The sequence below is a fragment of the Rhamphochromis longiceps genome, linkage group LG14 (genome assembly GCF_057381845.1).
Source record: "Rhamphochromis longiceps isolate RC_006_pf linkage group LG14, R_longiceps_female_GT1.1, whole genome shotgun sequence".
NCBI classification, from domain to species: Eukaryota; Metazoa; Chordata; class Actinopteri; order Cichliformes; family Cichlidae; genus Rhamphochromis; species Rhamphochromis longiceps.
The window spans coordinates 18654224-18671247 of NC_140570.1; the positions used below are offsets into that span (position 1 = coordinate 18654224).

General features: G+C 40.8%; 1 protein-coding gene across 3 annotated transcripts; it reads right to left on the reverse strand.

The window, feature by feature from the left end:
• Positions 1 to 1918: 1918 nt before the first annotated feature.
• Positions 1919 to 13657, reverse strand: tsku (tsukushi small leucine rich proteoglycan homolog (Xenopus laevis)). 3 transcript variants are annotated; one of them, XM_085380020.1, is made up of 4 exons: positions 13424 to 13657; positions 7314 to 7392; positions 6289 to 6600; positions 1919 to 5056 (listed from the first exon to the last, which is right to left on the reverse strand). In XM_085380020.1, exons 3-4 carry the CDS (start codon positions 6592 to 6594, stop codon positions 4316 to 4318), a joined length of 1047 nt encoding a protein of 348 aa, XP_085236146.1. In that variant the 5' UTR covers positions 6595 to 6600; positions 7314 to 7392; positions 13424 to 13657; the 3' UTR covers positions 1919 to 4315. The 3 variants fall into 3 exon arrangements, with proteins under 3 accessions (XP_085236146.1, XP_085236145.1, XP_085236147.1); XM_085380019.1 differs by lacking the exon at positions 7314 to 7392; XM_085380021.1 differs by lacking the exons at positions 7314 to 7392; positions 13424 to 13657 and adding an exon at positions 12568 to 13388.
• Between the last annotated feature and the right edge of the window lie 3367 nt (positions 13658 to 17024).

Below are 17024 nucleotides of genomic sequence, written 5' to 3' on the forward strand. Positions count from 1 at the left end.
GTACCCATAAATGTCACCGACCTCCAGTTTATTTTTTTTAACGTCAAACTGAAAGATCTTGGTTGCTTTTCGATCTGTGAGAATCTTTTGCGTTGAGAGCCGTCTTGATTTCTTTGTAGCATAGATTCGACATGGTGCTGGAAACATTCCTGCATTTTGGTCCATACTGACACAGCGTCACACAGTTGCTGCAGATTTCTGAGCTGCATATCCACGATGTGAATTTACCCTATGCCACATCCTAAAGGAGCTCTATTGGACTGAGATCTGGTGACTGTGGAGGACATTTCACTAGTGACGTCACTGTCATGTTTGATATGATGTGAGCTTTGTGACATGGCGTGTTTCCCTGTTGGAAGCAGCCATCAGACAATGAGTACACTGTGGTCATAAAGGGATGGACATGGTCAACATCAATACTGTCTGGCTGTGACTTTTACACATTGCCCAGTTGGTACCAAAGGGTCCAAAAACCACCACTAGCAGTCTGAACTGCTGATACAAGGCAGGATGGATCCAGGCTTTCATGCTGTTTGAACGTCGCAGCAGAAATTGCAGACTCATCAGGCTGGGCAACATTTTTCTATTCCTTTACTGTCCAGTTTTGATAACACCGTGTAAACTTCGTGAACTTCATGCGCCGAGTTTCTGTCGTGTCACTGGCTGATTATTTGCATTAATAAGCAGCATATGTTCCACTGTGCATTTCCTTCTGAGACAAGGATGTACTAGACTGTGATGCATCTTACAGATGTCATGACAGCTCATTTCTGCTCCTTTTCAACACATCTGTGCATGCCCCTGAAGACACAGAGGAACATTGTTAGGCGACGGTGGAATGTGTAAACGGACACATGGTCTCCATCCTGGATAGCTTTCTGCTCAAGGTCTTATTCATATTTTCACTCTTAAACATGTTATTACACTTCACACAAACATTTCTGGACACTGGATTATATGCTTAAAATAAGTGTTATGATTATAGAACCAGAGGGATTTTTTGAAAGTGTTTAAGCTATTGTGCCACTACTGAATACAGCTGGGATTGCTTTCTTTTTCTTTTTTTTGAATTGCTTCCTTAGGTATAAACACAACACTGCATCACACAAGACAGGGGGAAAAAAAGAAGAAAAAAAACATCTGGAAAAGTTTTGTGCTGTGGGATCAATCCACTGAGGGTCCCACTCACAAGTTAGAACTGCATGACATAAGCAAACTTACCCATAAACCCTCTGTATTCTCCAGGTCATTTTTCAAGATGTAACACATGTGGTCGGCCTCTGATGCAATCTCTGAAAATCCGTTAATTAGTCACTTTTCTTCCCCCTTTGTTTTTGTTTTTTTCTTGTAGTTTGAACAAAGTGTCACAGAACACAGGGCACAGTGTGACGTTTTTCCATCTTGGATACCACTTGTTGCCAAACACACACACAGACACACAGAAAATCTGCAAGCTGCCGTGTCGGACACCCACTTCTCTTTCCCCCTTTTCTCCTTTCTCAGCTCGGCTCCTTCGCTGTCACCTCCTTGGCAGGTTACCAGCGCACTGTGGCATATAAGCCTGACAAACCTTTGTGCGTGTCCCAATTTTTTTTTAAAAGCTATTCAGGAGCACAAGCGTGCCCGTATGGGTCTGCGCATGCGTGTAAATAAAGTTTCTGAGTTGTGAAAGCGACACAAACCGCAGAGATCTAAGCTTTTCCTCGTGTCCTGCAGAGACACACCCTTTGCTGTGAGTCAGGCACATATTGCACACACTTTCTATGAAAAACTGGAGCAAAATGTTAAATGCGGCACAGACACTGACACAATATTTCCTCGCATGCGATTCAGTTTTGAATGCGTTTCATTTCCTCGGCCGGTACACAGAATAATTGTTCCCATTCTTACGTCACAAAGAATTAAAGCAGTCAAAGGATGTAAGAATAGTCACATTTTATATAAAGTTATATACAGCATAGTTACATACATACAAATATAAAGTCTCCTCCACTTAAACTGAAAAGATTGGATATGCTTTCAAATATCGCGCCTTTACAGATTGCAGACATCAATAAAACCCTAATGTGCAGTCTTGAGGCTGCACTGAATGCCACAGGAATGCCAAGGTAAGCACAGCGCTGCTCGATGTTTAAACATTAACACATACTGGCATCTTTTCATCACCAAGTATGTGATAACAAGTGATAATAATACTGGATATGAGCCAATCTGCTATGAAAACCATCCCGCTCAGATGGAGGACAATGTGACCGGGAGTAACAGCAACTCCAGGTCTGCACGGTCAAGGACGCTTACGTCCTGTTTTGTAGTGTAGCTGTGGAAAGGAACAGTTCAGCTCGGGCTCAATGGGCACAAAAAACAAGCAAACAAACAAGCAAACAAAAAAATCAAGTAATGAAATGGTCATTTTGTGGGTGTAACAAGGAAAAGAATTTTACCCTCAGCATGTGTAGCAAGACTTGACTTTGTTTCCCACGCACTTAAAGGAATCTGCTCCCTGGATTCTAGAGTTCAATGTTTTTTGGGGGAGTTGTTTTTGTGTGAAATACTTGCGTTAACCAGCAGCCACTGTTGGCGTAGCTTAACATTAAGACTGAATACAGGGTTTTACGAAGACAGCCTGGTTCTGTACAAAAAAGTGAGAAAATCCAGCAAATGAACGGGTTGTATCTCTTGTAGGTGGACTGTGTTTCCATGGAATAAGCAAAGCAGGCAAGGACATGTTAAATAAACCTTACTTCAAGTGCTGCAATGATGGTGCTTGTGATTCTTAATCACCGGCTGACGATTAAATAGGTTTGAGCGCTGGAGATTGTTAGTGCTACGCAGGAAAAGTTGAACAATAATCCGTGGGATACTGACAGAATCTGTGAATGATCTAAGAATTTGTAGCATCTGATGTCATCAACAGCGGTAAGAAAAGCAGTTTTTCTTGGTATCAGTCTCATTTCGGTGGGAGTGCGTGGAACCAGTTTTCGGATCAGGCACCGGTGGCTTGTCGGTGGAAAGCTGGTTCTTCCAACAGAGCTAGTCTGCTTTCTCTGCGTCCAGTCTTTGAGCAAAGATAAACTTCATTCTAAAAACATAAGAGTGGTATCAGTCTTCTAAAGAAAACCCTCCCCTAACCTTTTCTGTCAAGCGTCACATTCAATATCACATGAAAAATCTTAGTGGTCACCGGTCAACAAAAGTCCCTCAGTGCTGTCGTTCTCAGCAACACTTTGAAGGAATGATATTTTCCAAAGGTTTAAGTGCATTATTATAAAACAATACCGCAAATCTAATAAGTGCAATTAAATCGTAATGTGGTCCGCTTTGAAGTACACTCAAGGGATTTAATAACACACCACTCTACTTTTGGCCCAATTTGGGAAGAGTTTTTCTCTATTGTGGGGTTGCTTTTTTGATAATTCCCAACATTTTATTTTAGCAAAGAGTGTCACAATGCCTTTACCCAAAGTACCCCAGATGGCCACTCCTCTATCAAACACACCCAACCCTATGAAAAAGCCATCATAGGTTTGGAAAAAATCCCATCTGGGGCAACCTGACCATGATCGTCCCATTAGAATGACAGAGGCAGGGCGGACCGCCAGACAAGATGCCAATGAGCAATGAGCCCTGATCTCAACCACATGAAACCTGTGGAGTTCCTCTCCACAGATTCAGCAGCAACTCTGGGCTGCACTGACTGAAGAGTGGGCTGCCTTCCCACAGTGTTCCTGTCCATGAAGAGGTGTACTAGTGCCACAATCAATGCAGATGGCACATTCATTATGGACTGTCTTTTTTCATACCTGCAGTTATGTCACTTCAGCAAAGTATGGTGCTTATATTTTTTGGCTTTTTTTGTTCATTTGGTCATTATTAAGTTAGGATATCCATTAAAAGCTAATGGGAAGCAATATGTGAGTGGACATTTGCATACCACTCAAACTACACCAGCAAATTTACAGAGAAATGCAGTGGTGTGGTGTAAAATCCCTTGAGCGTACATGAAGTACACTCCAGTACTTTAAGTAATGTATAAACATTGCTTAAGTTGTGACTTCATGACAGGTTCTCTACCAGTTTAGACAACACTGCATTTTAAAGAAAATGTGCTACATAAAAAGAGACTGCGTTTTAAAAAGATACAGCATGTATGATACTTCATGAAGGCTACCTCAGATCTTTAAAAGACGCTCCAAAATATCCCTGTGACTTAATAAGAGCAACACACACACACACACACACAAATAAAAGTGTTTTCATCTCTAAGCAAATGAAGGCACAGCTCTGGTATCAAGGCTCCAAGAAGCAGTCCATTCCCTCACAGCACAATGCCGTCTGTGTTACAGGTCAGCACCTCGTTATGCTGGACCTGCCCCATCTGCCGGTGGAACAGTCCCTGTTTCTGGGTCCTCCAGCAATGGTTGTTTCGTCCCAGTGTGATACTCTTAATGCTGGGCAGATGGGTCAGCATGTTAGCTGGCAAGGATGCTACGCCAGAACCGGTCAAATTCAGCTCCTGCAGAGAGTCTAGCCCACTAAACACTGTGGGGCTCAGGCTCTTGAGCTTCGGGTTGTTTGAGAGATCCAGAACTTGCAGGCTCTGGAGACCTTTGAAGCCCATTGGCCTGATGTGTTCGAGTTCGGGGAGGCCACTCAGAGATAAATAAACCAGATCTTTCAGCTGAGCAAAGGCTCCCTCTGTGATTTGTCTGATGGGGTTTCCATCCAGATTGAGATACCTCAGAAGAAGTCCCGCCAGGCTCGGCACGCTCGACAGCTGGTTTGACGACAGAGTTAAGCTCTGGATGTGTAAAACTCGGCCGTACAAAGCAGCAGAGACTGAAACAAGCTTGTTTTGAGACAGATCCACACTAACAGGTTCACTGTGAACCTTGGAAGCAAACACCTCCAAGTCAAACTCCCGGAAGCTGTTGTGGCTGAGGTCAACTTCAACCAGGGGGAGTCCAGAGAAACAGCTCGGCGAGAGGCTCTCCAAGCTGTTGTGGCTCAGATCCAAAGACTCCAGATAACGCAGCTTGGACAGTGCGCTGGGGCTTATCTGGAAGTATGAAGGAAGGAAACAAGTTAACAAAGATAAAAAGAAGGAATAAACACTGAGCAGTAAGCTGCAAGTAAATATTTTCATTTATTTTGTGAGACTGGTGGAGCCTGCACCATAATGGGACCAGAAAGGGCAAATACTTGAGCTGTTATCTCTGACGCTAGAAGAGGTGTTAGCTACAAAGCTGCATGTCCATTGTGCTCCATTAGCGGTCCAGTGAACTGTGAAAAAGGTTTTAACTGGCTTCGTCTATCTCTCTCAACACCCCGCTCTGTGTATCAGGCTCCATCAATTTTGTGTCCTTAAAAACTTGAGATAACACTCCAAACTAGCTGGCAGTAGGGAGCAGGTCTGAGCTGCGTATGTCTGAATCTAAGTGAGAATAAGCTGGTAGAATTTACAAAACACTGCAGATTCAGCCCAAGTTATAAATCTTTGTTTAAAAAACAGGCATAAAAAATTTGACTTTGACTAGGCCAAAAACCTTCATTTTGGTTTTTTTTTTAGCCATTTAGAGGCTGACTTGCTGGTGTGTTTCAGATTATTGCCCTGCTGCAAAACACAAGTGTGTTTGAACTTCAAGGCTTGAACTGATAGCCGGACATTCTCCTTCTTTGGAATCTTTGGCAAATCATGATTTAACAGGGGACAAATCCCTTGTTACACAAAGCCAGGTAGGTTTGGACAGCTTTTTTTCCCATAAGAAACATTCATTTAAAACCTTCATTTTGTATTTACCCTGGTTATATTTTACTAATATTAAAAATTTGTTTGATGATCTGAAAGAAAAAATAAGAAATCAGAAATGAGGAAAATACTTTTTTTACAGCACTGTACCAGAAGATTATTACACTAGTACTATAATCCTCCCAATTGGAGCGTTGGCGTGCTCGATGGGTTTAGGTTAAACTTTTAGGTCAAACTATTGTAACTCTTGAACTACTGGCTCAATAACAAAACTTCCAATGGCTCCTGAAAGCAGCAACTCTGTGCTTTTCAGTGATATAAGGGTCATTACGGTAATCCCAGGCAAGATGCCACATCAAAATCTGGGCAAATAACACAGAAAGCAACACAGCAAATGACAAAAACAAAACAATTAAAAAAAAAAAAAAAAAAAAAAAAAAAAAAAAAACAGTAAAAAGAACCCAAATGCCTGAAAAACCACCAGTAAAAGTTTAGTCTTTAGTGGGTCAAGGACATATATAGGAGTTCTTTAAACTACTTACCTTTGTAATGTGGTTGCTGCTGAGGTCCAAACTGATGAGGGTGGTGTAGCCTGGACCAGCCAACATAGTGTCACTGAGTGGGCCCATTTCATTGGAGGACAGGTCCAAGTGAGCAGTGTCCAGCGGGATTGGTATGGGCATGGAGGCGCTGGGTCCCAGCCCTCGGCAGTCCACTTTGGTCAAGCTGAAGCTGTCGAAGAGACCAAAGCTTTCCACTTCACAATGGCAACCAGGATGGCAGTTCTTAACGCCGCTGGACTGGGCGTCCGCCAGCAGCGAGAGACCGAGCCACAGCAAGAGAGCCATTATTCTCTGGAGAGAGAACAAATTCACTATTTACATTAACAGCCCTCTTAACAACACTCCTGCCTGCCAGGTTAAAAACGGTTCCTGGGCACAGTTGCCATCTGGAGAAACTGCACCTCTCACTCACCATCAAATCCAACCTTGCATGAACTACCGAACAGAGTACCTGGATTTTAGAAATTTGAGGAGCTGTGAAGGCTTTTGTATAGCTCTGAGAAAAAGACTTCACGCTTTTATTTGTGCAACTTGAGTAGCCCCAATTTCCCCCTTCTCTGTCTCTCTCCCTCTCTCTTTTGGCTTCCCAATGGGTGTGACCTAATTTCTTTGATCAATGAGTTCATTTGCACTTTCTTAGTCAACTCACTAGAATGCATACGCATAGTTATAAAACTGAGTGTATCGTAAATCTTTGATCCATTTTGAAATTAGGGAGAAAAAAAAATAAGAGAGATGTGCCCACATCCTCTGAGCCTCGGTGTATTAAGAAGACACAGTCAGAAACAATTTCTCCTTCTGAAATGCTATTTCTATGTGACTGCACTGTAAAGCACAGCAAATACGGAAAGAAACTTTATAAATGAAATGACTGAAATTTAAAAATTGCTCCACAATTTTAGAAAGCTTTAAAAAGAGAATAAATTGCAGAATAAATATATAATCATCCAATAAAAATACTGCAAAACTGAACCAAGACCAAACCAGAGAATAGCCAGTCATACCTATATTCAGCTCTTGTGTGCTCCCTCTGTGTGTATCGGAATGAATGGGAGCTTAACAGTGTCTAGTCACGCAGTTCAACTAAGGCAACAAGTACACTCACACACACACACACACACACACACACACACAGGTTAAGAGTTGTGTAATAGTTAGAAGTGAAAAGTCATGGTGAAGTTGTTGCATGCATTACACAGAAGAGTATGTGTTAAAAGATAAAACCTGCAGCTTTGCACCAGTATAGCTATGAGAAAATGACACCCTTGCCCTCCTGTTTTTAAATAAGTAAACTAGAATAACTGTCATGTTGTTACAAATTTAAAAAAAAAAAAAAAAAAAACTCTTAGAAGTTCCACTTTTTTATTGGACATTACCAAGAGCACAAAATTCAGTATGAATGCATTTAATTTTAAGGCTTTCCAATAAATGCAAAATGCATTTTCAGTAACACCTAGAAAGAGTTAAAATTTATTTCCCTTACATTATGTATGAGCGTGAGGAGCGTAGTTACACATTACTTGCTGTTTAACATATGCGTGCCGATTACAACGGGCTCAAAGTCTGCTCAGCCAAAGCCGCTCACCTCTGTGCAGTGTTTGGCTGTTTTGACCCCTGTACACACTGCTATTGGTTAATCTGTAAAAGCGATAGAAAGCCGTGACTGTGCGTTCCAAGTGCGGACTGTGCACGTCCCCCGAGCTGCACGTTTTGACCAGACATGAAGGGGCACGTTGGAACGCTGAGTTCTTTACAAGCAGCACAGTTCACATGCAACTTTATTTTTTTTTAACTAAAAGGCTCATTCACCCAATCACACACACTCACATAGATGCATCAGGAGCAACTTGGGAGTTCAGTATTTTGCCCAACAGTTCAACATGCAGATGCAAGTAGCCACAAATTTGTTCATCCAACTTTCCAATTGGTAGACAATTTACCTCCTAAGCCACAGCTGCTAATGAATTCATTCAAGAAAGATCTCTCTGAGTCTACATTTAAAATCTTATGTATGAAAACTGATTGCCATAAAGAATGGTTTAGGTCTACTGATTTCCCAGTTGAAGTGCATTAGCAACACTGTTTACTTTCACGACAAACAATTTTTATCATTGTTTTTTATCAATGGCTTTTTTTCCCCCAGATGAACACAAGAAAAAAAATGAAAAAACTTTGATGAAATGTACGACACTTTTGTCATCAAATAAAAACTAGATGAAAATATTTTGGAGATACAAAATCCAATCAGAATATCTTTTTTTTTTTTTTTTTTTTTTAAAATGGGAAATGGTACAGCTGGCTCCACCCATGTGTGGGTGGAAGAGAAGCGCAGACATAAGGACAAAATTCACATTTAATATCAAGGAAAATAAGACTAGGACTAAAACCGAATCAAAATTCATTAACACTGGTTAGCAGACCATAGAGAGCTAGTTTCTATTAGTTTCAGACTTGGATTTAGTTTTTATTATTTATGATTGTGTGGAGGACATATGTCAGAGGCAAGATTTCAGCACAGGTATTACAAAAAAAAACAAAAAACAATGAAAGCAGTTGACTCTCAGTCTTGTAGACATCTAAAGTCTCAAAAAGCAAGTCCATGAATGTCTCATAAGGCAAGTTTTGATCAAATTTAAATTTCTTCCAAATTTTTGTAGTTCACAGAATCCTTTCAGTTTATTTCAATTTTTTTCAAAAGGTCTTTTATATTTATTTTAGTTACCTAAAATGTTTTTCACATCCAGTTTTAGTAAACTAAAATGACCTTGGTCTGTTGTCAGATGGAGGCAGTGACCAAAGTATGTGGTACAACCGGTCTGTGGGCTACTCGTGCTTGTGCTGTTGCTGGTTCACCAGCCAGGCGTGGAAAACAGTGAGGTTATAACACATAAAGTCCTCAAGTGAGTGTTAGAAGCAATGAAAGCACTGCTGCCACCGTCTGTACTTTTCATACTGTCCATCCATCCATTCGCTTCCGCTTATCCTTTTTTTCAGGGTCGCGGGGGGCGCTGGAGCCTATCCCAGCTGTATTTTTGATATTCAATGTTTTTTTTCCAATAAGCTCAATTATACAGGTTTTTTTTATGAGTTTACAGGAGCACATTGAACACCCCTAGATGTAGGCTCTACGTAGGCACACGGACACAGAACTTTTACTTCAGCCCAACCTGGAACTACAGAGAGGAATGCTATAGGCAGACTATGGCTACGTCCACACTAATGCGTTTTCGTTTGAAAATCGTTTTCTCATCGTTTTCTCTCCGTTTTGGCCTCCCGTCCACACTGAGACTGCGTTTTGAAAACGCTCTCGAAAACGAATACACTTGAAGACGGTGCTTCGCGTCGCAGTGTTGACAGCGAAAATGGAGACTTTCGAAAACGATGACGAATTTTAGTCATGTGATGCAGTCATGTGACCAATTCAACAAAGATAGCGGAGAACATTATACAGCAGTTGTTTTGTTTGCTCTCAATTTTGACAGCCCTATTAAAGATTGATATCAGTTTGTACATGCTTCAAATAATTTAATTCTCACTCTTTTGCAACTTTGTACTTTTGTGTTACTCGCAGCAACAACTCCACCTCATTGTTAGTCCATTTAAAAAAAACTTTTGCCACGACGTTTCAACGAGCCAGAAAGTAAATAAACGGCAGACAGAAATGAGGCAGGCCGAATCTTCTTGCGTTTCACGCATGCGCAATGCTGGAAAGTAAGCATTTTTGGCTATTTCAATGTGGACGCACAACTCTGTGAAAATGACTGAAAACGCTAGTGTGGATGCGGAGCGTTTTCAGACGAAAACGTCATTTTCAAATCTATCCGGGCTAGTGTGGACGTGGCCTATATGTGGAAAACTGTAAAACCAAGTGCTCTTCAGCAGTTTGTCACTTCTGTGGTTATCCAGCCACTTTCATCAACCCTTCTCCCCCTCCTCCACTGTTCGCTCCCTCCGCATTAGTGCTGAACTTTCTGCGCCAGGTGTGCTTCCCAGCTTCTTGCCAATAAATCTCAGCTAACAGCAAACCACTGCAGGCAGCGCCTCCAGATCAGACACATTCTAACTGCTGCAATTATCCAACAGCAGCACGAGCTACAAAAGCCCCCCTGAGAGGGCAATTGGCAAAGGACTGTGAAATCAGCCTCCGACATGTTCTCGCTTTCAGAGGTCTTCTCACACCTCTTCATCCCGTGAAAGCCGCACATTAACCTCTGCTGGCCCCTGAGGATTTATCAGCCATTAGTTATATATGAACACATGCACAGTGATTATTTTTATGGGATCAATCTTATCTTTGCAAGAGTTTTGCAAAATATTATCACACTGTTGCTCAATTTGCTGTAGTGTGATCAGACTTATCAGATAAATGTGTCAAAAGTCAATCGAAAAGCATCGCTTTTATTTGCCTGCAAGCAAAATCCTTGTGCAAGTTCAAATAAAAGATTTTCTACTGTGTCTTCTTTATCTAAATGTAACCAAATTTGTAGAATACAAATATACTGCAGGCACATTTTAAAGCGTTACTTATCTAACTATCTCTCTATTTAGTCCTCCCATTTAAAATGTATTCATTTCCATCTGAGTCAGACCTCTTTGAGCCCCCAATGCGTTTAGCATCCTCCAGTGCTCTGATGTATTCGTTATGTCACTGAGACTTCTCTGTCCCAATTTAATCTTCAAGCTGAAGACTAAAAAGTGTGTAATTAGAAGATGGATGCTGCACTAATCCTTTTAAGCCAAATTAATGCATGACAATGAGGTGGAGACGAGAAGTTTGAATTAAACCAGCACTGCTTAAGTGTTTTAAAACAATTAGGTGCCAATGAAACGCCAGCAGTTCTGGCGAATAAATAAAATCTGAGGCAAAGAGACTAATCACATTCATCCCAATGCACTCTGAAAAGCTAGCAGGACAGTACTTCAGAATAAAAATAACTCGCTGGATGTTTATCTGGATGGCCTCTTTACACAGGTAATTGTAGTATGTGATCATTTTATACACATATATATTAGTAGAAATTACCAAAAAGTTTACAAGGCTGGTAGAATAATCATCAGCAGGTACAGCATGAAAATGCTGCTTACATAGCCATGCAGCAGTAATAGTAATCTAGTACTGTAGCCAAAACTAGCTGCCTGAGACATCAGTCAGTTAGTATCAGCCCATTCAACCAGGAAAGATTAACTCTGGGTAGTTTAGAAGTAGTGTCATTCTGCAATTTTCATAGGTTTACATCTCTTGACTAAGCAGGTACTAAACACTAAAATAGTCTTTATCTTGCCAGCTCCTTACAAGGTCGGTTTTATATTTGATAACACAAATATGGAGGAAAGAAAAAAAAAAAACACCAGATAACTCCTCCCCTGCATGTACTCCCCCCTGCATGTACTCCCCAGGTGGTATCCTCTCCTAGACCATCCTGACTATTTGGAGAAGGTAATTTAAGCTGCTACCCCTTTCCCCCCCAACAGGTCACCACATCACATGGTCTTTTTGTAGTGCTTTTACTGCTTTTAGCTGTCAGTGTGATTAGAAAAATGCTACAAAAAGTTGAATTCACTGCATCACATTACCTCTGCCTGATAAGATATAACACTTCTATACAGCCAGAAGATGGCAATAATGAATAAAGAAATTAAGAAAAAAAAAATGGAAAAAAAAACCTAGGACAATAACGTCAGTATGGAATTTCACAAACCTAAAAGGCTACGTCTTTGATACCGCCTGTGGATTTGTTGCTGCTATACAAATAGTACAACCATGCAGGAGGACATGCAAAGGGTTGGTGTGCCAGAAGAGGATGCTAAGGACAGGGTGAGATGGAGGCAGATGAGCCATAACCAAAAGAAGAAGATGAAAACACAAAGAGGAAAAACAGGCAAAGCCAAACACAATTACAGCAAAGGAATTTTGAGAAAAAAAACTACTAATAATAACAAATAGGCGATCTAGCACAAACCTTACTGCTGGGTAGCGCTAGCATAAAAACCCCAAACTCTGCTACAACTGTGCACTGTTGGCCAAACAGTGCTGTTTCTTGAATTGCCCATCCTGAGCGAGAAAGGCCAAATTTCTCCAACGCTGTCCAGATTTAATCTTGTTTTGGCCTGAAGCTGAAATCTGTCAAACAGGCCAATATTTCCCCAGCACTAGCCCAATCATTTCCACCTTTCTAATGCAACTTCAATATACTGTTTGTTCATTTTTTGTGTATATATAGAAAAAAAATAAAAAAAATAAAAATAAAGAATACTCACCGATTTAACAATGACAGTATTGTTGGAGGGGACATAATCAATATCGGCTCCAAAAAAAAATATTGGTCAAGCTCAAAGGAGGGGATTTGGACTGCATCAGTAAATGTGAAGAAAATGTGAGTGCAGAGCTTTTATTTGCTTCTATTTTCATCTATATATCCTCTTCTCTCTCATTTATGGCTTTGTGTCAGTGTCAGAGTTTCTCTTCCTCTTTTTCATCGTAAAAAGCCGACCAAACGCTCGCAAAAAGTGCCGCAGCTCTGTCAGCATTGCCACAACTTAAACCGTCGTGCCATGCCCTGCGAGAGGGGAGGCGGGTACCCACGCACTGCACGGACACCTCTGTCTGCAGATCAAATTTCCTGCAGCTGTACGTGGCAGAGCTGGGGGTGGGGTGGGTTGGGGGGGTCTTTTGCTTAAATACACTAGAATAACTTTTAAAAAAAAAAACCTCACATGCTCATTTCCAAGAACAGTTTACATACTTTTATTGCCAACCCCGCCCCTCTCAGCTGTCACTGCAGCTCTGCGTGTCACCTCAGCGCGCATCGTTCACAGCAGACAAGCACCATAAAGTTTATTTCTCCCTCTGTGTCCGGACAGCATGAGCTAACGACACGCAAGAGCCCGGTCGGGTCAGTCGAGACACCAGGGGCGGTTTCTTAAACAGAGGCAAACGTGAAATCTGAGCTGGCCAGATGTCTCACCCTCCTCTGCTCAGGGCTCTCTGTCCGACAACATTTAACAGCTTGGAAGACAAAAAATAAGCAGACGAAGAAGGGAGAGGGTAAAAAAGAAGAGGGGGAAAACGCGACATTGTTACTTTTCTCATTACTCTGTGTTTCCAGGAACTTACTTTGGTGCCTTCCATCCAGGCAGTCCGCTTTTCGGCTGCTTTTTTTCACTTCACCGCTCCCATTTTCCAGCCCCCCGCCGCTCTCTCGTGTCCCGCTGGCTCGTCTGTCTGCTAGTCGTCATGAGCTCTGCAAAACCCCTCTGACAGTATGCTCTGCTCCGCCGCAGTAAACTATCAGGAGCTGGAAACACCGGGACACACTCGTCTGTTCCCATCCTCCTCCATTCCGCTTTAGCGCCCACTTAAAAAAAAAAAAAGCTAGCTAGAAAAAAACAGCACTCTTCCTGTTTGTTACCGCCAAAACAAAATGTTTCAAATAGAGCTTACAGAAGAATTTATTACATTTTATCGACTATATTAGAAGCACGGGCCTTCAGGATGGCTTTTTATTATTAGTTTTTATTAGCAATTTTTTAATAGCGGATAGTCAGCTAGGTTATCTCGGCTCCTGTAGCCATGGTTCCTGTACAGGTTAAGATGTGCCCTTAGCTAGCTAATCTCTATACAGCAACATATCATAATCATCTTAATAAATCTATTTACCCATTTCGTATTAGAAACGGGGAGAATTTACACACTGAAACTGTTTCAGAGGTCTCACCCAGGCTCGCTCTGAAAGAAATTTAAAAAAAAAAAGCTCACGTTTTTATTTTGAAAGGATCGCTAGTACGAGTTTCCGCTTTCTCGATGCCGAGCTCTGTGCGCCCTCTAGTAGCAGTGGAGAAAAACTAACACGCGCGGAAAGAAACGCTGAAAGCATGGTTGCGCAACAAGGCGGTTTGCTTCATTTGGCTTCAGCCACACGTCTTGATGAAACTGATAAAAAAATAAATAAATAAAGAATAATAGTTCATGTGAACAGAAACCCAGACCTTTCCTGTCGCGCTTTTTTTGCCTGGTGTGCAGGCAAATAAGTTTGAGGCGTATAAGACAATGCCTACAGAAACGGTTATCTGTTTAATTTGAACATATTTAATAGATATTTACTTCCAATATGACAGGGGAAGTCTCATCGTCCAAATACAAGCATGACAACTAAATAAATAACTAAGTCAACCATCCTACACAGGCCAAATCTGTGGAGATTTTGTGTTACACCCTGTTATCCTGACATGGAACACTTCTCTCATAATGCAGGAGCAAAAACACAGAGGTCAAGTGTGATAATGAACATCTGTTGGTATGCAAACAATGCTGAAGGGCCCCCGGCTCTCTCTATCTGCACCCTTAAGGTCCATTGTTTTCCTCGTGAGAGCATTACAGCACCATGGCACACACCCATACGGTTACCCGCACACACACATGCACCAGCACTCCCAGGGGTGCACACAAACTGAGGCCAGCATTGAGGAACTGTAACTATTGTTTTTTCCCCGCAAACAAAAAGGCACGCAGTACAGTAAGTTCTGCAGGAAAGCTGGTCATATTTTTTGCGTGTTTTGTGCAAACACTGTCACACGCATAGACCTCTTGCATCTTTTTTTGGCAATAAAAGGGTCTTCAGGTTTGTCAAAAGATCAGAACTTGCTCAAGACCCTAACACTAATCCTAGTCTAATGAAATCAAACCAGTAAACCAGCTCTCTTTCTTCTTGTTTTTCTCCTGCTATGGCATACTGCTTATTAAAAATGCCACCAAAGGATTAGAAGCCTGCTGAACACAGCCCCCTAGGCCCAGTTGGTCGAGGGAGGCCTTGAGTACTGCTTGAAATGAAAATGAAACATACACCAACCAATGAAGAGATGCAACATGTACCAAACTGAGACAAAAACATCTGCAATAAGAGACAAAACGACCCCAAAGATACACAGAATAGTTCAAAAAGACCGAAATGGAACATGAATGTGAGATAAACACAAGCAAAAGTGCAATATAGCCAAAGCCGAGCCACACAGTCGCTGCAAAGAGATTTCAAACAAGGACACACAAAGTGATACAAAATCACACTAAGTGTCTGCAGGACACATCATTGGAGACACAAAGGAAATAGAAATCACTTCTGTGTGGTTTGCTCCCACTGCGAGTTCAGGTGTTTGGGTAATATGAGTGGGTGCCTTTTGTGCTCAGGGAGCATTGTTTCATAATCTGTCCATTCTACAACAGTCATAACAGCCAGAGTGAACCTAACAACAAGTTTGTGATCGCTGGGTCGTTCTGTTATTTCAATGTCAGTGTCAACTGTGGAAACAGTACAGGCTGTAAAATCCTCCTTGGTTACAATCCCAGTGTTCAGGGGCGTGTTACAGTATCTGAAACTGAAAAACATTACTTATCATTCATGCTATTGGGATTTTTTTTTTTAAGATAACAAGAAAAACCTTTATTCATGTGGCAAAATTCAAATAATAGATTATGGGGTAGGCAAATGATTAAGCAGGTGGAGATTAAACCTCCTGAATAATGTTTGCAGAGGAATAAACCAGAAGGGTAAAACCAACATCGCTGCTCAGATGTTTGAAAAGAACAAACGCCCAGTTAGGTTTATTCAGAGCAACGTGCTGCAAAGGCCAACCATTTAGGTTTTTCGAAAAATAGTAATAAAAGTACAAGGACTCAGAGGCAGTTGTAACAAGGCATTACCAAAAGTTAGAGATCTTGCTCATTTCTTCTGTTAGTCTATTCCAGTTATACCTGTTAGAAGTTCAAATCAATCCAATTTTAGCAGTGTCCAGTAAAGACATCTGAGAAAAAAGTTACATATGACACATTTTTAAATAAAATAAAGAAAAGAGATTTTAAAAAATCCATTTACTGTTAAGTTATTCTGACAGCTTTAAAGTGCTTAATAAATTCATCAGAGCACCACTGAGTGTGAGGTTTGGTTAATAGTTAATTCACCAGTATACACAAGCTCTTTGATTGAAATCATATACTTATTGTCAAATTCACTGAGTTACAAAAAAAGGGAAAAGAAAAAATAGTAAGCCACATTAGTATTATTTTTATATTACTTATAATACATATTTACTTGAATTCGTGAACAAAGACAGTAGTTTAAGTGGTTGAATGTTGTGCTTTGGCTAAAGTAATAATCATCATCATCATAAAGAACTAAAATATTTGAGTTTTCCTGATTTTTATTTTATTTATTTATTTTTTTGAATAGGTGGTTTAATAAATTTGTACTGCATATGCGTCTAACTGAGCATGTGCAGAGGAAGTGCAATGCTCGGGCTTGATTTTGCCTTTTAGTGTTAAGTGTTATAAACCAGCCCGTGTTTCAAATGTCCGTGGTTTTCCCTTTAAGGAGGGTTTAACTGTGAGGGAAACAATAATTTTCTTTACTGAGCGGGTTAATTATATTAGGTTATATTAGCCAGAAAGTCTTTTGACGTCAATGGGGGGAAATATGAAAAAGCAGTGGAGGACTTGTCCACTAGATGACACCAGAGCTCATTAAAAAAAACACTATGCGCTTAAGTTTAAAAAATATATATATTATTACTTTTTTATTATTATTTTATTTATTCATTTTTTTCTCACTTTAATCACAGAAAATAACAGCTGCAGTTTTGCTGACCCCGTCACTTAAATATAACTTGGCTCCCTTAAAAAGAGAATTGTACTTTACCTTGCTAAATGAAGACTTTGGCATGACAGA